This window comes from Salmo trutta, chromosome 19 (genome assembly GCF_901001165.1).
Source record: "Salmo trutta chromosome 19, fSalTru1.1, whole genome shotgun sequence".
In the NCBI taxonomy this organism is placed as follows: domain Eukaryota; kingdom Metazoa; phylum Chordata; class Actinopteri; order Salmoniformes; family Salmonidae; genus Salmo; species Salmo trutta.
Window position 1 is genome coordinate 42,473,694 of NC_042975.1, and position 17,398 is coordinate 42,491,091.

The 17,398-nt window shown below is 40.3% G+C and overlaps 1 protein-coding gene and 1 long non-coding RNA gene across 2 annotated transcripts; one reads left to right on the forward strand and one right to left on the reverse strand.

Moving 5' to 3' along the window:
• Positions 1-565: 565 nt before the first annotated feature.
• On the reverse strand, positions 566-8,531 carry LOC115154623 (claudin-7-B-like). Its single transcript, XM_029701063.1, has 4 exons — positions 8,012-8,531; positions 1,940-2,104; positions 1,756-1,840; positions 566-1,585 (listed from the first exon to the last, which is right to left on the reverse strand). The coding sequence occupies exons 1-4, from the start codon at positions 8,232-8,234 to the stop codon at positions 1,426-1,428; spliced, it is 633 nt and encodes a 210-aa protein (XP_029556923.1). The 5' UTR covers positions 8,235-8,531; the 3' UTR covers positions 566-1,425.
• An 80-nt stretch (positions 8,532-8,611) lies between these two features.
• LOC115154624 (uncharacterized) lies at positions 8,612-9,036 on the forward strand. Its single transcript, XR_003867917.1, has 2 exons — positions 8,612-8,747; positions 8,906-9,036. It is a non-coding gene; the product is annotated as an uncharacterized LOC115154624 (long non-coding RNA).
• The last annotated feature ends 8,362 nt before the right edge of the window (positions 9,037-17,398 follow it).

The window sequence follows — 17,398 nt, forward strand, 5'->3', positions numbered from 1 at the left end:
CGAATTGCAAAAATAACTGAAGTTGGAGACTATTTTTCTCCCTCATTAACTTTAAGCGTCAGCTGTCAGAGCAGCTTACCGATCGCTGCACATAGGCTATCTGTAAACAGCCCATCCAACTACCTACCTCATCCCCAGATTTGTTTTTCCTGCCCTTTTGCACACTAGTATTTCTGCTTGCACATCCTCATCTGCACATATCACTCCAGTGTAAATTGATAAATTGTAATTACATCACCACTATTGGCCTATTTATTGCCTTACCCTACTTCATTTGCACACACTGTATACAGATTTTTCTATTGTGTTGACGACTGTACTTTTGTTTATCCCATGTGTAACTGTTGTTTTTGTCACACTTCTTTGCTTTATCTTGGCCAGGTCGCAGTTGTAAATGATAACTTGTTCTCAACTGGCCTACCTGGTTAAATATATATATATTTTTTTTTTAAACATTTCAGCCGAGTTCACATCCGGTTGATTACAAAGCAACCTAGCTAGTCAGGATAGGACTAGACAAGACTATAGAAACGTCTCTGCATATCTTGTATTGAATCACAAAGTATGCCCAAAACCACAACTTTATTTACAGAAGCCAAATCTCATAAAAATAACTAAAATAAAACAACAAGTTGAATATTCTGAATGTGACAGCAAGGATTACAATTTTACCATCTCTTTGAAGCACACCTACTATAGGCTACTAGCTAATAAAAATAAAAACTTGACCTAAGGGAGAGTATGGAGTCAAATGTTTCAAATGCGTCACACTGATTTCCTTTACCACTGATAATGGCAATAACTGAACTACAGCAAATAGGTCTGTCAATCTTGTAAAGAAATGGAGGACTCCGTCCCAGACCTTCAAATCATACAAGTCTCTGGTACCTCGTATTGTGTTGTCTTAAGAATTGAAATAAAAATATCTAGCATAAGTCAGACAATAGATGTCCATCTGGTTCCTAGAAGATGTTGTGGGAATATTAGCTATTGTAATGCAATACCAAATCATGATGGCCCTTTCATCATTACAATCATCTGGCCTGTCCATGTAGCCTACAGTAATAGACATGGGGAAAAGTGGAGTGATGGTGTGAGAGGGGGATATAAAAACATTCTCCCAGAGGCAGATGCTCACCATCTGCTCTCCCTTACAAGTAAAGATCACGAGTAGTCCTCAAAAACCGTAACATAAAAAACAGATCTTAGAATTACATCCTTACAATATCAGTAATTGAGGGTACACCGCAGATGAAATGTAAAACATACGTAATTCAAAAAAGACAATGCTATCTAGGTGGACTTGGCAGAGACCAAATTACAAGGTTGAGTTGGACCAATGTGTAACTGTTGTTACAGTGGTACATGTGTTCTTTCCCTTCAGCCTCCAGGCAGCAGGGTAGAGGGGGGGGGTGGAGCTCCTGCTCAGACAAATTCCTTGGTGCTGCTAGGGGGGCGGGTGGCGGCGATGGGGTATTTGGGTGTAGGTTTCCCCTTGGGGCATGATGCTGCGAGCATGGCACCGCCGATTATGTCCAGGAAGGCTCCAGCCCAGGCAATGAAGATGGCTAAACCAAACTCATACCTAGAGGAGAAGAGGGTTTGTGTTGGTATCAGTACAATTACATACGTAACAGAAAATGGACCGCAACTTATATCATTCACCAACTCCAAGACGGTGAGTTAATGATTCCAGGTAATGAGAGGGGCAACAAAGAACGGAAGGAGGCCATAGAGGGATTCAGCAGTACTTACTTGGAGTTGACAGGGGCGAATGGGTTGTAGAACTCTTTGATGATGTTATGAGCAAACCACGAGCAGGCAATAGTTGCAGCCAGAGCTATGGAGAGGGAGAAAAAAAAATGTTGGAGGTTAAAATATCCGATCATACAGAGAATTTAGAGAAAATGACATATCCGCTGATTTCAAGGTAACTCACATCCAATCAGCAGGATGATGCCTCCAGTCATGGTGATGCGAGACTTCTTTATTTTGTCATCTCCTCCACAGTTGCTGCACTTCATTCCCATGGTTGCCACCCCCAGTCCAGCCACAGTCACAATGATGCCCACAATCATCAGGGCACGTGTTGCCTGGAGGGCACCTGTAGAGGTGGGGAGGACAGGGTTAATACACCAGGTTATCCCTTTAGGGTGATATGCCCTACTAAACATTATTTTAGTTTTTTTCAACTGAGAGACAAGTTATAGTTTAATAGAGGAAGGAGAGGTACAAATGGTCTAGTGAATGAATGACCATGTTAGTTGACAAATGTTTGATTTATCCACAGACTTTAGAGAACTGCCACAAGTTGGTTTGGTCATAGGAATAAAAGGCTTAACTTAATTTTTTAGGCATGTTTAGCTTTAATAGCCAGGTTATTAAGACCCGAAAGCAGTAGCCACTGAAACCATTCCACACTGATCTCCTGTCTCTGCCTCAACCACTCTCTCTCCTGTAGGCAGGTGCATTACATGGAAATAACACGGTTTTGCATGAACATTGCCATTGAGAGCTTTCACCATTTTAAAGTAGTCAAGTGGGTGGGGAGCGATCAGACAATGATCAGAGCATAGTCTTCTTCAAATTGGTTTGCCTAGTTTGTAAATGGCTTTAAGCTATTTGTCCGCCGTCTAGTGGCCACAATAAATGACAAGATTTGGTTCAAAACTCCAGCACTTCAGGTGGTGGTAAGTCACCAATATTAGCTTTACAAACATCAAAAGAAGATGTACTACTTTTAGAATTAGATTGCCTCAATGGTGCTGCCCATGCTGTCACAGACGCCACAGATACAACATTGCGATCTCTATGGGTGCAACCATATCCAACGGAAACCCTCGAGGGTGGAGTGTGTGTGGGTGGGTGGTTCTCATGAAACCAGTTTTAAAATGTCTGTAGCAAATTGAGAAACAAACCATGATGCATCTGAAAAAAATCAAATACCATTCTGGAGGACTAAGATCTCATTTTAGGGAAAGTGTTATTTTAAATACATAAATGTGCCTGAATTGTACAATTTCACCTCAAATTCTCATTACCGTAAGGCATCCGGATTAAAATTCTTTTTTTTTTTTAACACTTTAGAAAAACCTAATTTATTTGAATAAAAACACCAAATGTTGCTGTAGTTTGTCCATAATCAAAAACAAATGTACTAGTTGAAGTTTACATTCATATTTATTGCGTACAAACAGTGTGTGAACGTCTGTCATTACCATAACACTTAAGTTCCTGTAAAAAACTCCAATCAGTTTCTAAATAAAGTTTTATTCACCCATGATGCATCTAGAAGTAGTCCTTAGATGAGCACAGCGAGTTAGTCTAAAGGCATATAAGCAAATAAATTAAGGTTCTTATTCTCAACCACCACCTTTTACCCCACTAAAAAGCTCAAACTGGGAAAAATGTATATATCTTTTTCAAATGAAATGATAAAATACATGTTTTTTTTTGTTTTTTTTCCCCAGTCTTATGTTTAACTCAGGCCTTTTCGTAATTTTAGGCATTTTCTTTACTGCATTGTTGGTTAATAAGCATTTCACTGTAAGGTCTACTACGCCTGTTGTGTTCGGCGCATGTAACAAATAACATTTGATTTGATTCATTAGGGGAGCAATATAAGTATTAGAAATACTGATTTGCTTATCACTTTTTTGGACTTGTTATGTAATGACAATTGTGGAAAAATGCATATTACCTGATAATTAAAACAAATAATAACTATTAAATAGTTACATAAAGATCCTAATCTCAGTAATTCAAGAGGGAATTGTGAAAAATTACAGAATACATCTTTATTTTGACAGTTTCGTGAGAATGACCCGTGTGTTTGTGTGCCACTCCTCCCTGGCTCAGTCAGCCAGGAACCGGTCAGACCGGTCTTGAGACCGGGGGAGTTGTGTTTCACTGAGGGAGACACTCCCTCTCCATGCCGCTAAAAACATTTCCTTCCTCTATTGGCTAGCTAGACCCCCTTACAGCAGATAGATATGGATTTAGCTTACAACTGACATTGAGCACATTCATAAGAGCCCAAATCAAAATGGCTGCCTTGAAGTCAGCAAAGTTCTCCAATATTGCATTATAACACCCCAAAGAAATTCAGGAACCATTTAGACAACATAGCAATATTTGAAACTACTATTAAAATGTGGCCCTGGTTCTGAAAAGCTCCAATCAGTATTGGCATGAGAAAAACTGTAGGCATACTCTGCAATCCTCACTTACCAGGACAGCATGAGGACATTAAAGTAATCAGTTGGCACAACCTCATGCCTTATTCATATCTGGCAATATTTCATCTCCCGGCTATCAGCGCAATAAAGTTGATATCAAGCTATAATTTTCTGACTTGCTACATCCGCCCACTGGTTTGATAAGTGCTTATCAGAACTGGCTTGTGTTCATGTTTGCAGATACGATAAAGCAAAAGAGAGTAAGTGATAAGGAGTCTATTAAAAAAAATACAGCCTTATCTAAAGGTGTTGTTGATACACAAGTCAAACAAAGTACTTTACAGACACACACAAAAAAAACAGTCTAGGGAACTCAAGCAGTTGGAGTCTGGGAGCATAGGGAACTTCATAGGTGAAGTGTCAGAAGACATGAGTGGAATAGATGGCACGCCCACAGTAAGCCACACACTTAACTCTACATCTAGAAAGCACAGGGTGTATACCGATGAAGATTAATGGAGGATACATTTTTACATTGAGATAGTGGATAGAGAAATGACCATAGAGTACATTTACATTTTACAAGACTAATTGATAAGATATAGGATCAAGCAATTTAAAAATCAGGGGGAAGTGGTCAGTAAGTGTACTGTAGTCAGAGGCTAACATGTTGCTTTAGCTCCATGTCTAAAATATTGCAATGTCATGATTTACACTGATTTACGGTGTTTTGGTATAGGCTAATCGTATTCTAACACCCCCAGACATTTACCTGAAGAGACAGAGGAAAGGCTGTAAAAGTGAGTGGGCTATTGAAAAACAAGAGACTAGCAGGTATACAATTGCCCTTGGACACTGAGTTGAGAGTAATAATTCTCAGTAATTATGACGTTAGGGAGAAAGCGGATCCAAAAGCAGCGCTCACTTTCTTTTGATCCTACCAGTATCGACATGCTCCAATGACGCACTTAGCGACCACTCTCTGCGTGGTGTTTTGGGAAACGCATGTTACGTTGGCCGTTTTAGGAAGCGCCATCGCTATAGGGAAACCGGGCCCTGGTCATTATCAGATCATACGCCTACTAAACTGATCTTGGTCTTTAGTGGGGTAGGATGAAAAAGGAGAACATTGCTGCCAGTTTTATTCAATATAGGTTATAGAATGTATACTCCTTGCTAACAGTTCTCTGTGCACGCAGTTTCATACAGTGCCACCCCTGCATATGGAGTCCATTCACTGGCGTGTTGACTAAACAGAGTACGATAAACGTGATATTTACCCCCATGCCTGCAGCTCGCACACCCTCGATACCCAACTTGGTCTCAGAGTATTTCCTATTATTTTATATGTAAATCCAAGACACTCCATTTAGTATAATATATTACGTTTTGAATAGTATGAATTCATTTGTGGATGTCCATTACCCATTTCATATGACATGTTACAAATCACAATCTGTACAATATTCCAATTTGTTGTGGCTAATGTTAACTAGCTCTAGGGGTTCGGGTTAAGATTAAAAGTTAGGGGAAAGGCTAGCCAACATGTTAAGTATACTGAACAATACACAACATGTAAGGTGTTGGTCCATGCTGAAATAAAAGATCCTAGAAATTTTACCTACGCACAAAAAGCTTCTCATTTTGTGCACATCCCTGTTCATGAGCATTTCTCTTTTGCCAAGATAATTCATCCACAGGTGTGACATATCAAGATGCTGATTAAACAGCATGATCATTCAGAACTTGCAAACCCCCCTGCACATTTTCTGGGTGGCGCACCTATTGCCTTCATTGTTGTTTTCCTTCCTAATAATAGCTTTTGACATGTGCGTTGCCATCAAAGTGCCTTATTATGTTATCATTATAATTTCTGTATATTGGCGTTGTCATTTCTATTGCACACCATATGTTTGGAGAACAATGTGTTTACATGTTTTCAAGTACTGTTGACAAATCTTGCATAGATTGTAATGGACACGTGTAAAATACTGAAGGTTGTACGGATTATGATGAAATAATTAACAGCCATGTTTGTTGACGTCATACAAAGCATTCTGATTGTCACAAACTATCAGACCAAAGATGTATAACAAAACGAGGTGAAGGAAAGTGAATGATGGTAGATGACATACCCCGTTCAACATGCATGCTGCAAACAGACCCAAATCATTTTGTAACCTCTGGTTGATGCATAAAAAAAGAACACATGGTGGCGCGCACAAACTACCCATCGTCGGCTTACTTTACATTTTTAGTGCTTCTCAATTATTTTGATCACGGGTGAGCTCACCCGTGATGTGATGAATCGTACATAGTAATTGCTATTAGCTAATTCATATTATGGTTTCTGTCAGCCAAGAGTTAGCTAAATATGACTGCTTGTGTTAGGCCACTTTCCACAGTTAACACTACGACTAATGTAGCCTACATTTTCCGGTTTGGATGAGAAGTGTTATTCTGTCGCTTCTGTGAATGTCTGAACATTGCATCCAAAAATAAACTGGTGACATTGAAAAGACTTTGTGCAAAAGGTTTCTGTTAAAATGAAAGCAGTGTCCAGCTCAACATATCATACTAATCTGAGTGTTCCAGATTTACGTTTACTATGTTACGTCTAATCTATGAGACTAGTCTGCAACACGTCCATGGAGCACTAGCCTATAAGGGTTTTTCCCACAGGCAGAAGAGAACATGGCATAGCCCAGTACAGGACAATGAATGACTGGATAATCATTACCGTGTTAACAGCACAAACCAGCCATAGCCACGAACCAATGTGAATACAAGTCATTCATTCAGTGGCCTGTGTTTGATTATATCTCCAGATTGCTGTATTCTCAGAGGTTAGATAGTGAACTGAAAGTGAGATTAAAAATGAAATATTTCGCCCCATAGAGAAAGGGATAAAGAACTTAAAATGTTTAAAATGGATAGCACGCAGAGTGTCTGAGTTGAATAGTAAATGGACAAAGCAACCAAAAGTTTACATTGAGCATGGACACTAAATATGAGTCATAAATCCAGCAACAAGGTGTGTCAATTTCATAGTATTATCAGGTTTCCAATAATACATGGCGCATGCTAGCCATGGTCATGAATCTGTTCCATCAAATTACACAAATGTCATTGGATGAAGGAATCTTCTGTAGGGAGCAGTTTTGTTAAGAGCAGCGATGCTCGGTCTGAACATTAACACACATCGCTTGCAGTAGGTTTTGGGAGCATAAGGACATTTCATAAATCGGAGCGAAATTATTTTCAAAAACAAAAAGGTTCAATTCATACATTTTTCTAAGTTTAGGGTTACATGTTACAACGCTTGTTTATTGAAACATTTCTTTGGACTACCTGTGCCAATTATCTGTCTCTGAACACCTGTGTGTTAACGAAAGAGGCCAGACATTTTTTGTCAATGAAAATTAGGGTCTGCTGCAAGTGTTAAGTATACAGTAAGTGTGTAGTTTGCATTTCTGAAGTTGATATGAAGTAGAGGAATTTGTTTCTAGAACCATAGCGCAATTGAGAATCAATTCACATTTAGATGGAGTATTTGGTAGTTTTGGCCTGGAGCCAATTCGCCCTAAACAGAACATGTAAGACTCCTCTAAGGTTTGACGTTAGGTTCCTTTAGTCCAATATTGGGCAAGGTGCATGCCTCATCCACATAGCAGTGTTAATTCCCTCGCCTTAAGAAATCATACAGCATGTTCAACATAATACGTTCTATTGCACTCAAATCACTAAGATCCATACAGGGCAAGGCAAACGTTCAATACACACACACATTCATTCATTCATTCATTCATTCATTCATTCATTAGCCTACTTACTGTCAAGTTGCAGAATTGAGTCGTAGACTTTGCATTGGATCTGGCCGGTGCTCTGAAATGCACAAGACATCCATAATCCCTGGTACATAGACACTGCTGTGATGATGTTGTCCCCGACATAGGCGGACATCTTCCACTGGGGCAGGATTGTGCCTACAATTAACCCGATCAGACCCATTAGCGACAAGGCAAACCCCAGAATCTGGAGTCCCGAGTTGGCCATTATGAACTCTTTGAATCAAACGGAGTTTTAGGAAAGTCACTGTCCTTGTAAAACCGGTAGAAAGTCAAATTGTTTGGCTGGAACAAAAGGAAATTACTGTCCACCTGGTTGAAAAAAGTAGTCCTCCACGCGTTCACACAATGGATGTTTTTAAAAAAAAAAGAAGAAGCTATTTGTAAATCTGTTGTTGTAAAATTGTTTTAGAAAGTAGACTGCGAAATACAAACCCAATTTGGTAGTTTTGCCTGTAAAATGCAAAAGGAACTATTTCTCAGACACCTGTTGAATAGCCGCACTTTGAATATAATGGGGATTTGTCTGCGAATGGGCGTTTTTTAAAGTAGCTTCCTCCTCACAAGGGGCGGGGGACGCGCACAGTTTCCAGTCATCAACAGGTATCCTGAAGACCTGAGGTTTCATGATGTCATGGTATCAGTCACAGCAGAATAGACCCGAACCGCAATAATATTTTTACGAATGTGATCGTGTGACTATTCTTCCTCGAATCATTTGGTGAGTTTAGTGCATTTATTGTATTGTTTTCCATAAATCAATGGCTGCAACTCCTGTGCTCAGACATAGGCTAGCTAGGGCCTATCCCAGGGCACAATGAATTATATTTTAGCTTAAAGTAATGTGTTTTTTTTTTCCACTGCATTGGATGACGAAAGACACCTCCAGGGAACACTGTGCATGGAGATGGTGAGTTTATCACCCCAAACATCCCATACTGAAACGTACTATTTGAAATACATATATGTAATATATGTACTAGAAGTGTAAATAAATATAAATACATTTATTACTTATGTCACATATTTCATAAATATATTTTTTTATATTAAAATTTGGCCATTTAAAAATATGTTGTAATATTTGACATATGTGCATATATTTACATGTATTACTTATCCATATGTGGTAATATGCATTTTACATACATGTAATATTCAGATATTTATTGACCATATATGCAAATGTGTGGGCTAGAAATACATGTTGACAACATGCTGTGGTAGCTAGCAAAATATATTCCAAAATATATTTCATAAGTATATGTTGACATTTATTCTGATGAAATACAAGATGTATACATTTACCTTAGATACGGTAGTTAGGCAACATTCAAATGCAATGCATAACACTAAAAAGTTCAACACTATTACACAATAGCATGCTGTAGTATACTTTGAAAAGTTTTAATAAATGACTCATGACTGACAACTAAAGGAGTGCTTTTAATAATCTTTATTTTCAGCTCAAATAATTTGGTCCATTGTTGAATTGTGGCATAGGAGTCACTGGAAGGTTGCATCTGGGGGAAAAAAGTACAATATACCTCTGTGCACTTCTCATCTGTATTTGAAAATAAGGTATTTAAAGATCAAATTGATACTTACAATGCAGATTCCTTCACCTGGTCCATTACCAGACTAAGGGTGCGTTCGTAAATTCACTCTGGAGTGCCAGAGTGCGCTCAGAGTGCACTCTGGGCATTTGTAAATTCAGAACGTTGTCAGATTGTAAATTAGTCAATTCAGAGCATTTCGCTCTCAAATTGTTCAGAGCGCACACTGGACGCTCTGGCCGAGGAGAAGGGTTGATCTGGTCGTTCTGACCTCACAATGGCAGTCAAGCACCCAAGCTAACTGGCTAACGTTGGCTAGCTTTCTAGCTACTTCCAGACACAAATGAGAGAACACCTCACTCTGACCATTTTACTCGCCCTAGCAGAGCTGGTTAGGCTGTATTCATGTTATCCAGAGCTTTGATGACTGCAACTGTGCTGATGGCAACAATTTAAATATACTTTTTTGCCGACGTTTACCGACACCAGCCATATTCAACATGTGTTGAGAGTTCGTAAACGTATCAGTTATCAGTTATTCTGCGCTCTGGCACACTGAGACGAGAGTGCTCTGAAATCGGAGTAGATAGCCAGAGCGAATTTACAAACGCTCCCTAAGTTAACAGTTACCCTGTGGATAATGCAGAGATGGAGAGTCAGTAAAACAATTTCACAAGATGAAGAATAAGGTGTTAATGTTCATGAACACATTTTAATTTAATTGGGAACTAGCTAGCTAAATGAAACAAAATAATAACTTATATTGGCTGAGGTCTATGCATAGGCCGTTGATCCTTCAAACCAGAAGGATATATATGATTATTTTTTGCTAGAAATAATCTTATCCAGTTCTAGCTAGCTATGTTGCTGTCAGAGAAACCACAGATAGAACAAGGAGCTAGGATTAGTTGTGAAAATCTTTGGAGAAACCCAGCCCTCACTATAAAGCTACGTAGCTAGCTAGCTATTAACAAGCAACACATTGCTTGGCAGGCATCATTTAATGAAAGGCCTAACCCAACTAAAATGTTTTGTAATGTTACCCTAATGTTTGAGTGTCCAGTTTTCCTTTAGTTAGGGAAGCCTTCTATCTATGTTAGCAAAACCCTTCTGAGTTAGGAGAACATTCCCTTAATTAATGTCAAGCATAACTTATCTAGAACGTGGTTACAATGTCCTCAGAATATACAATATTAATGTTTATGGGACATTGCAAGAACATTCATGTCTCCAGTTTTCTGAGGGTTAGAACAATAATCCATCAACATCACATCAAACATACACAAAAAAATGGTTTCCATGTTCTCAGAATATAAGATATGAATGTTCTAGACACGTTAAATGAGAACATGTATGTTTGGTGGGAATATGATGGAATATTCTCCTAACCCCTAACCTAGTGAGACTCTTAGGGGAACATTCTCTAAATTTGTGGGAACGTATGATGTCATGATTATTTGCATCAATCCAGCTGCCATTTATTTTGCAAACTCCATCACGTGAGCTACAGAAAGGGTAACTACACAAATTTATTCGATTTTTCCCAGACCTTAAAAGTTGTCTCCTAATGTGGTTCAAGCATTGTTGTGGACTTAGAACATCCATTTTTTTATTAAAAAGTGTAACGTTGAGAGCAAAAACCTGAAAAAATGGGGGAATTGCTGACAAATTTGACACGCTCATTTATCTACGCTACATGACCAAAAGTATGTGGACACCTGCTCGTCGAACATTTCATTCCAAAATCATAGGCATTAATATGGAATTGGTCCCCCTTTTACTGCTATAACAGCTTCCACTCTTCTGGGAAGGCTTTTCACTAAATGTTGGAACATTGCTGCAGTGACTTGCTTCCATTCAGTTGCAAGAGGATTAGTGAGGTCGGGCACTGATGTTGGGAAATTAGACTTGGCCCTCAGTCAGCATTCCAATTCATCCCAAAGGTGTTCGATGGGGTTGAGGTCAGGGCTCAGTGCAGGCTAGTCAAGTTCTCCCACACCAATCTCGACAAACCATTTCTGTATGAACCTTGCTTTGTGCACAGGGGCATTGTCATGCTGAAACAGGAAAGGACCTTCCTTAAACTGTTGCCACAAAGTTGGAAGCACAGAATCATCTAGAATGTCATTGAATGCTTTGGCGTTAAGATTTCCCTTCACTGGAACTAAGGGGCCTAGCCCCAACCATGAAAAACAACCCCAGACCATTATTCCTCCTCCACCAAACTTTACAGTTGGCACTATGCATTGGGGCAGGTAGAGTTTTCCTGGCATCTGCCAAACCCAGATTTGTTCGTCGGACTGCCAGATGGTGAAGCGGGATTCAGCACTCCAGAGAACGCGTAGAGTCCAATGACGGTGAGCTTTACACCACTCCAGCCGACGCTTGGCCATGCGCATGGTGATCTTAGGCTTTTGTGCGTCTGCTCGGCCATGGAAACCCATTTCATGAAGCTCCCGACCAACAGTTCTTGTGCTGACGTTGCTTCTAGAGGCACTTTGAAACTCAGAAACTCTTTCTGCTACCGCACGGCAAGCAGTACCGGAGCACCAAGTCTAGGTCCAAGAGGCTTCTAAACACCTTCTACCCCCAAACCATAAGACTCCTGAATATCTAATCAAAAGGCTACCCAGACTATTTGAATCCCCCCCTTCTATGCTGCTGTTACTCTGTTATTATCTTTGCATAATCACTTTAACCTGTTATGGCTAGGGGGCAGTATTTTCACGGCTGGATAAAAAACGTACCCGATTTAATCTGATTATTAGTCCTGCCCAGAAACTGGAATATGCATATAATTATTAGCTTTGGAGAGAAAACACTCCAAAGTTTCTATAACTGTTTGAATGGTGTCTGTGAGTATAACAGAACTCCTATGGCAGGCAAAAACCTGAGATGCTTCTGTTCAGGAAGTACCCTGTCTGAACATTTCTTGCCCTTCTTTATTATCTCTATCGTTTACAAAGGATCTCTGCTCTTACGTGACAATTCACACGTCTCCAATGAGGTCTCATAGCCCGGGAAAAACAGGAATGACGTAATTCAAAGCCCTGGCTGAAACAAAGGAGAGCAAAAGCTAAGTGGTCACTCAATGGTCTAAGCCTTAGGCGCGTGACATGGATTATTTGGGACCAAACCTACATTTGTTATTGAAGTAGAAGTCCTGGCAGTGTATTCTGATGAAGAACAAGCAAGGTAAGAACATTTTTCTTATAGGAAATGTGATTTTGGTGAAGGCTAAACTTGCAGGGTGTCTAAATAGCTAGCCCTGTAACGCCGGGCTATGTACTTACATTATTGCAAAATGTGCTTCATCCGAAAAGCTATTTTAAAATCGGACATATCGAGTGCATAGAGGAGTTCTGTATCTATAATTCTTAAAATAATTGTTATGCTTTTTGTGAACGTTTATCGTGAGTAATTTAGTAAAATCACCGGAAGTGTTCGGTGGGAATGCTAGTTCTGAACGTCACATGCTAATGTAAAAAGCTGGTTTTTGATATAAATATGAACTTGATTGAACAGACATGCATGTATTGTATAACACAATGTCCTAGGTGTGTCATCTGATGAAGATCATCAAAGGTTAGTGCTGCATTTAGATATGGTTTGGGTTTATGTGACATGATATGCTAGCTTGAAAAATGGCTGTGTGATTATTTCTGGCTGGGTACTCTGCTGACATAATCTAATGTTTTGCTTTCGCTGTAAAGCCTTTTTGAAATCGGACAGTTTGGTTAGATAAAGGAGAGTCTTGTCTTTAAATAGCTGTAAAATAGTCATATGTTTGAAAAGTGTAAGTTTTCGGATTTAGAGGAGTTTGAATTTCGCGCCCCGCCCATCATTGGATATTGGAGCAGACGTTCCGCTAGCGGAACGTGTAGATGTAAGTATCTCTACCTATACGTATTGACACTGTACCGGTACCCCCTGTATATAGCACCACTATTGTTATTTTACTGCTGCTCTTTAATTATTTGGTTCAGCCCCTGGTTCGACCGTGATCTTGCAGAATTACTCCACCTCAAGAATTGCATTTGGCGAAAGGCTCGGCACACGCATACTCAGGCTGACTGGCTCTCGTTCAGGCAAATGAGAAATAAGTGCACTCAGGCTATCCGGAAGGCCAAAGTTCGTTACATTAAGGAGCAGTTCTCTCTCTGTGGGTCTAACCCCAAGAAGTTCTGGAAACCGGTTAACCTCTCTAGGGGGTGTGGGCCGCTACCGTCCCACCTGGCCAACATCCGGGGCAGCAGGGTAACCTAGTGGTTAGAGCGTTGGGCTAGTAAATTGCAAGTTCAAATCCCCGAGCTGACAAGGCATGACAAATCTGTCATTCTGCCCCTGAACTGTTCCTAGGCCGTCATTGGAAATAAGAATTTAACTAGGCAAGAATAACTTGCCTAGTTAAATAAAGGCATAAAATAAAAATCCAGTGAAATTGCAGAGCGCCAAATTCAAAAACAGGAATACTCATTATAAAATTCATGAAACATATAAATGTTATACATCGGTTTAAATATGAACTTCTTGTTAATCCAACCACGGTGTCAGATTTAAAAACAAAGTAAACAAATCATTACAAACAAATCATTACAAACAGTAACCAGCCAAGTAGACGAGTAACAAAAGTCAGAAATAGCGATAAAATGAATCACTTACCTTTGATGATCTTCATATGGTTACATGCACAAGACTCCCAGTTACCCAATAAATGTTTGTTTGTTCGATAAAGTCCCTCTTTATATCCAAAAACCTCTGTTTTGTTAGCACGTTTTGTTCAGTAATCCACTGTCTCAAACAACATCCGGTGAAATTGCAGAGCGTGAAACTCAACAAAACAGAAATTCTCATAATAAACATACATAAAAGATACAAATGTTATACACCAGCTTAAAGATAAACTTCTTGTTAATCCAACCGCTGTGTCAGATTTCAAAAAGGCTTTACGGCGAAAGCAAACCATGTGATTATCTGAGAACAGCGCCCAGCAGACAAATCATTACAAACAGTTAGCAGCCAAGAAGAGGAGTAACAAAAGTCAGAAATAGCGATAAAAGGTATCACTTACCTTTGATGATCTTCATATGGTTGCACTCCCAAGACTCCATGTTACACAATAAATGTTTGTTTTGTTCGATAAAGTCCCTCTTTATTTTCAAAAACCTCCATTTTGTTGGTGCGTTTTGTTCAGTAATCCATTGAAACAATGCGCGGTCACAACAGACAGACAAAAAAATCCAAAAAGTACCATAAAAGTTCATAGAAACATGTCAAACAATGTTTATAATCAATCCTCAGGTTGTTTTTGACATAAATAATCGATCATATTTCAACCGGACAATAGCTTCGTCAATAGAAAAGGAAAAACAAGAAAGGCACGCTCCTGCTCACGCGCAGGACTCATGTCTGGAAATTTCCACTGTCCTCTCATTGAAAGTGCTGTTTCTCCCTCATTTTTTAGAGCCTGAAACAATGCCTAAAGACTGGCCACATGTAATGGAAGCCATAGGGATCGTGAACTGGGTCATAAGTCTTTGTATGGTGGATAGGCTTTCAATGGAAAAACAGGCATTTCAAAATAATAGCACTTCCTGGATGGATTTTCCTCAGGTTTTTGCCTGCCATACCAGTTCTGTTATACTCACAGACATTATTTTAACAGTTTTGGAAACTTTAGAGTGTCTATCCAAATCTACCAATTATATGCATATCCTAGCTTCTGGACCTGAGTAGCAGGCAGTTTACTTTGGGCACGCTTTTCATCCAAAATTCTGAATGCTGCCCCCTACCCTAGTGAGGTTAAAGACCTGGAGAATAAACCCTCCTTCTCACAGCTGCCCTTGTCCCTTAATGTTGATGTGGTTGTTATTGACAAGAAGCATATGGCTGAGCTCTTTAATCACTACTTCATTAAGTCAGGATTCCTATTTCAAATCAAATCAAATCAAATGTATTTATATAGCCCTTCGTACATCAGCTGAAATCTCAAAGTGCTGTACAGAAACCCAGCCTAAAACCCCAAACAGCAAGCAATGCATGTGAAAGAAGCACGGTGGCTGGGAAAAACTCCCTAGGAAAAACTCCTGAGAAAGGCCAAAAACCTAGGAAGAAACCTAGAGAGGAACCAGGCTATGAGGGGTGGCCAGTCCTCTTCTGGCTGTGCCGGGTGGATATTATAACAGAACACGGTCAAGATGTTAAAATGTTCGTAAATGACCAGCATGGTCAAATAATAATAATCATAGTAATTGTCGAGGGTGCAACAAGCACGTCCGGTGAAACAGGTCAGGGTTCCGTAGCCGCAGGCAGAACAGTTGAAACTGGAGCAGCAGCATGGCCAGGTGGACTGGGGACAGCAAGGAGTCATCATGCCAGGTAGTCCTGAGGCATGGTCCTAGGGCTCAGGTCCTCCGAGAGAAAGAAAGAAAGAGAGAAGAGAGAATTAGAGAGAGCATATTTACATTCACACAGGACACCGGATAAGACAAGAGAATACTCCAGATGTAACAGACTGACCCTAGCCCCCCGACACATAAACTACTGCAGCATAAATACTGGAGGCTGAGACAGGAGGGATCAGAAGACACTGTGGCCCCATCCGATGATACCCCCGGACAGGGCCAAACAGGCAGGATATAACCCCACCCACTTTGCCAAAGCACAGCCCCCACACCACTAGAGGGATATCTACAACCACCAACTTACCGTCCGAAGACAAGGCCGAGTATAGCCCACAAAGATCTCCGCCACGGCACAACCCAAGGGGGGGGGCGCCAACCCAGACAGGAAGACCACGTCAGTGGCTCAACCTACTCAAGTGACGCACCCCTCCCATGGATGGCATGGAAGAACACCAGTAAGTCAGTGACTCAGCCCCTGTAAAAGGGTTAGAGGCAGAGAATCCCAGTGGGAAGAGGTGAACCGACAAGGCAGAGACAGCAAGGGCGGTTCGTTGCTCCAGCCTTTCCGTTCACCTTCACACTCCTGGGCCAGACTATACTTAATCATAGGACCTACTGAAGAGATAAGTCTTCAGTAAAGACTTAAAGGTTGAGACTGAGTCTGCGTCTCTCACATGGGTAGGCAGACCATTCCATAAAAATTGAGCTCTATAGGAGAAAGCCCTACCTCCAGCCGTTTGCTTAGAAATTCTAGGGACAATTAGGAGGCCTGCGTCTTGTGACCGTAGCGTACGTGTAGGTATGTACGGCAGGACCAAATCGGAAAGATAGGTAGGAGCAAGCCCATGTAATGCTTTGTAGGTTAGCAGTAAAACCTTGAAATCAGCCCTTGCCTTAACAGGAAGCCAGTGTAGGGAGGCTAGCACTGGAGTAATATGATCAAATTTTTTGGTTCTAGTCAGGATTCTAGCAGCCGTATTTAGCACTAACTGAAGTTTGTTTAGTGCTTTATCCGGGTAGCCGGAAAGTAGAGCATTGCAGTAGTCGAGCCTAGAAGTAACAAAAGCATGGATTAATTTTTCAGCGTCATTTTTGGACAGAAAGTTTCTGATTTTTGCAATGTTACGTAGATGGAAAAAAGCTGTCCTTGAAGCAGTCTTGATATGTTCTTCAAAAGAGAGATCAGGGTCCAGAGTAACGCCGAGGTCCTTCACAGTTTTATTTGAGACGACTGTACAACCATCCAGATTAATTGTCAGATTCAACAGAAGATCTCTTTGTTTCTTGGGACCTAGGACAAGCATCTCTGTTTTGTCCGAGTTTAAAAGTAGAAAATTTGCAGCCATCCACTTCCTTATGTCTGAAACACAGGCTTCTAGCGAGGGCAATTTTGGGGCTTCACCATGTTTCAT

Excerpts from the sequence above, each read along its gene's own strand:
- LOC115154623 (XM_029701063.1), bottom strand. The coding sequence starts at position 8,234 with ATGGCCAACTCGGGACTCCAGATTCTGGGGTTTGCCTTGTCGCTAATG. Across the intron at positions 2,105-8,011 it reads CTCAATTCTGCAACTTGACA|GTGCCCTCCAGGCAACACGT; the intron begins GTAAGTAGGCTA and ends CCACCTCTACAG. Across the intron at positions 1,586-1,755 it reads TTCGCCCCTGTCAACTCCAA|GTATGAGTTTGGTTTAGCCA; the intron begins GTAAGTACTGCT and ends CTTCTCCTCTAG.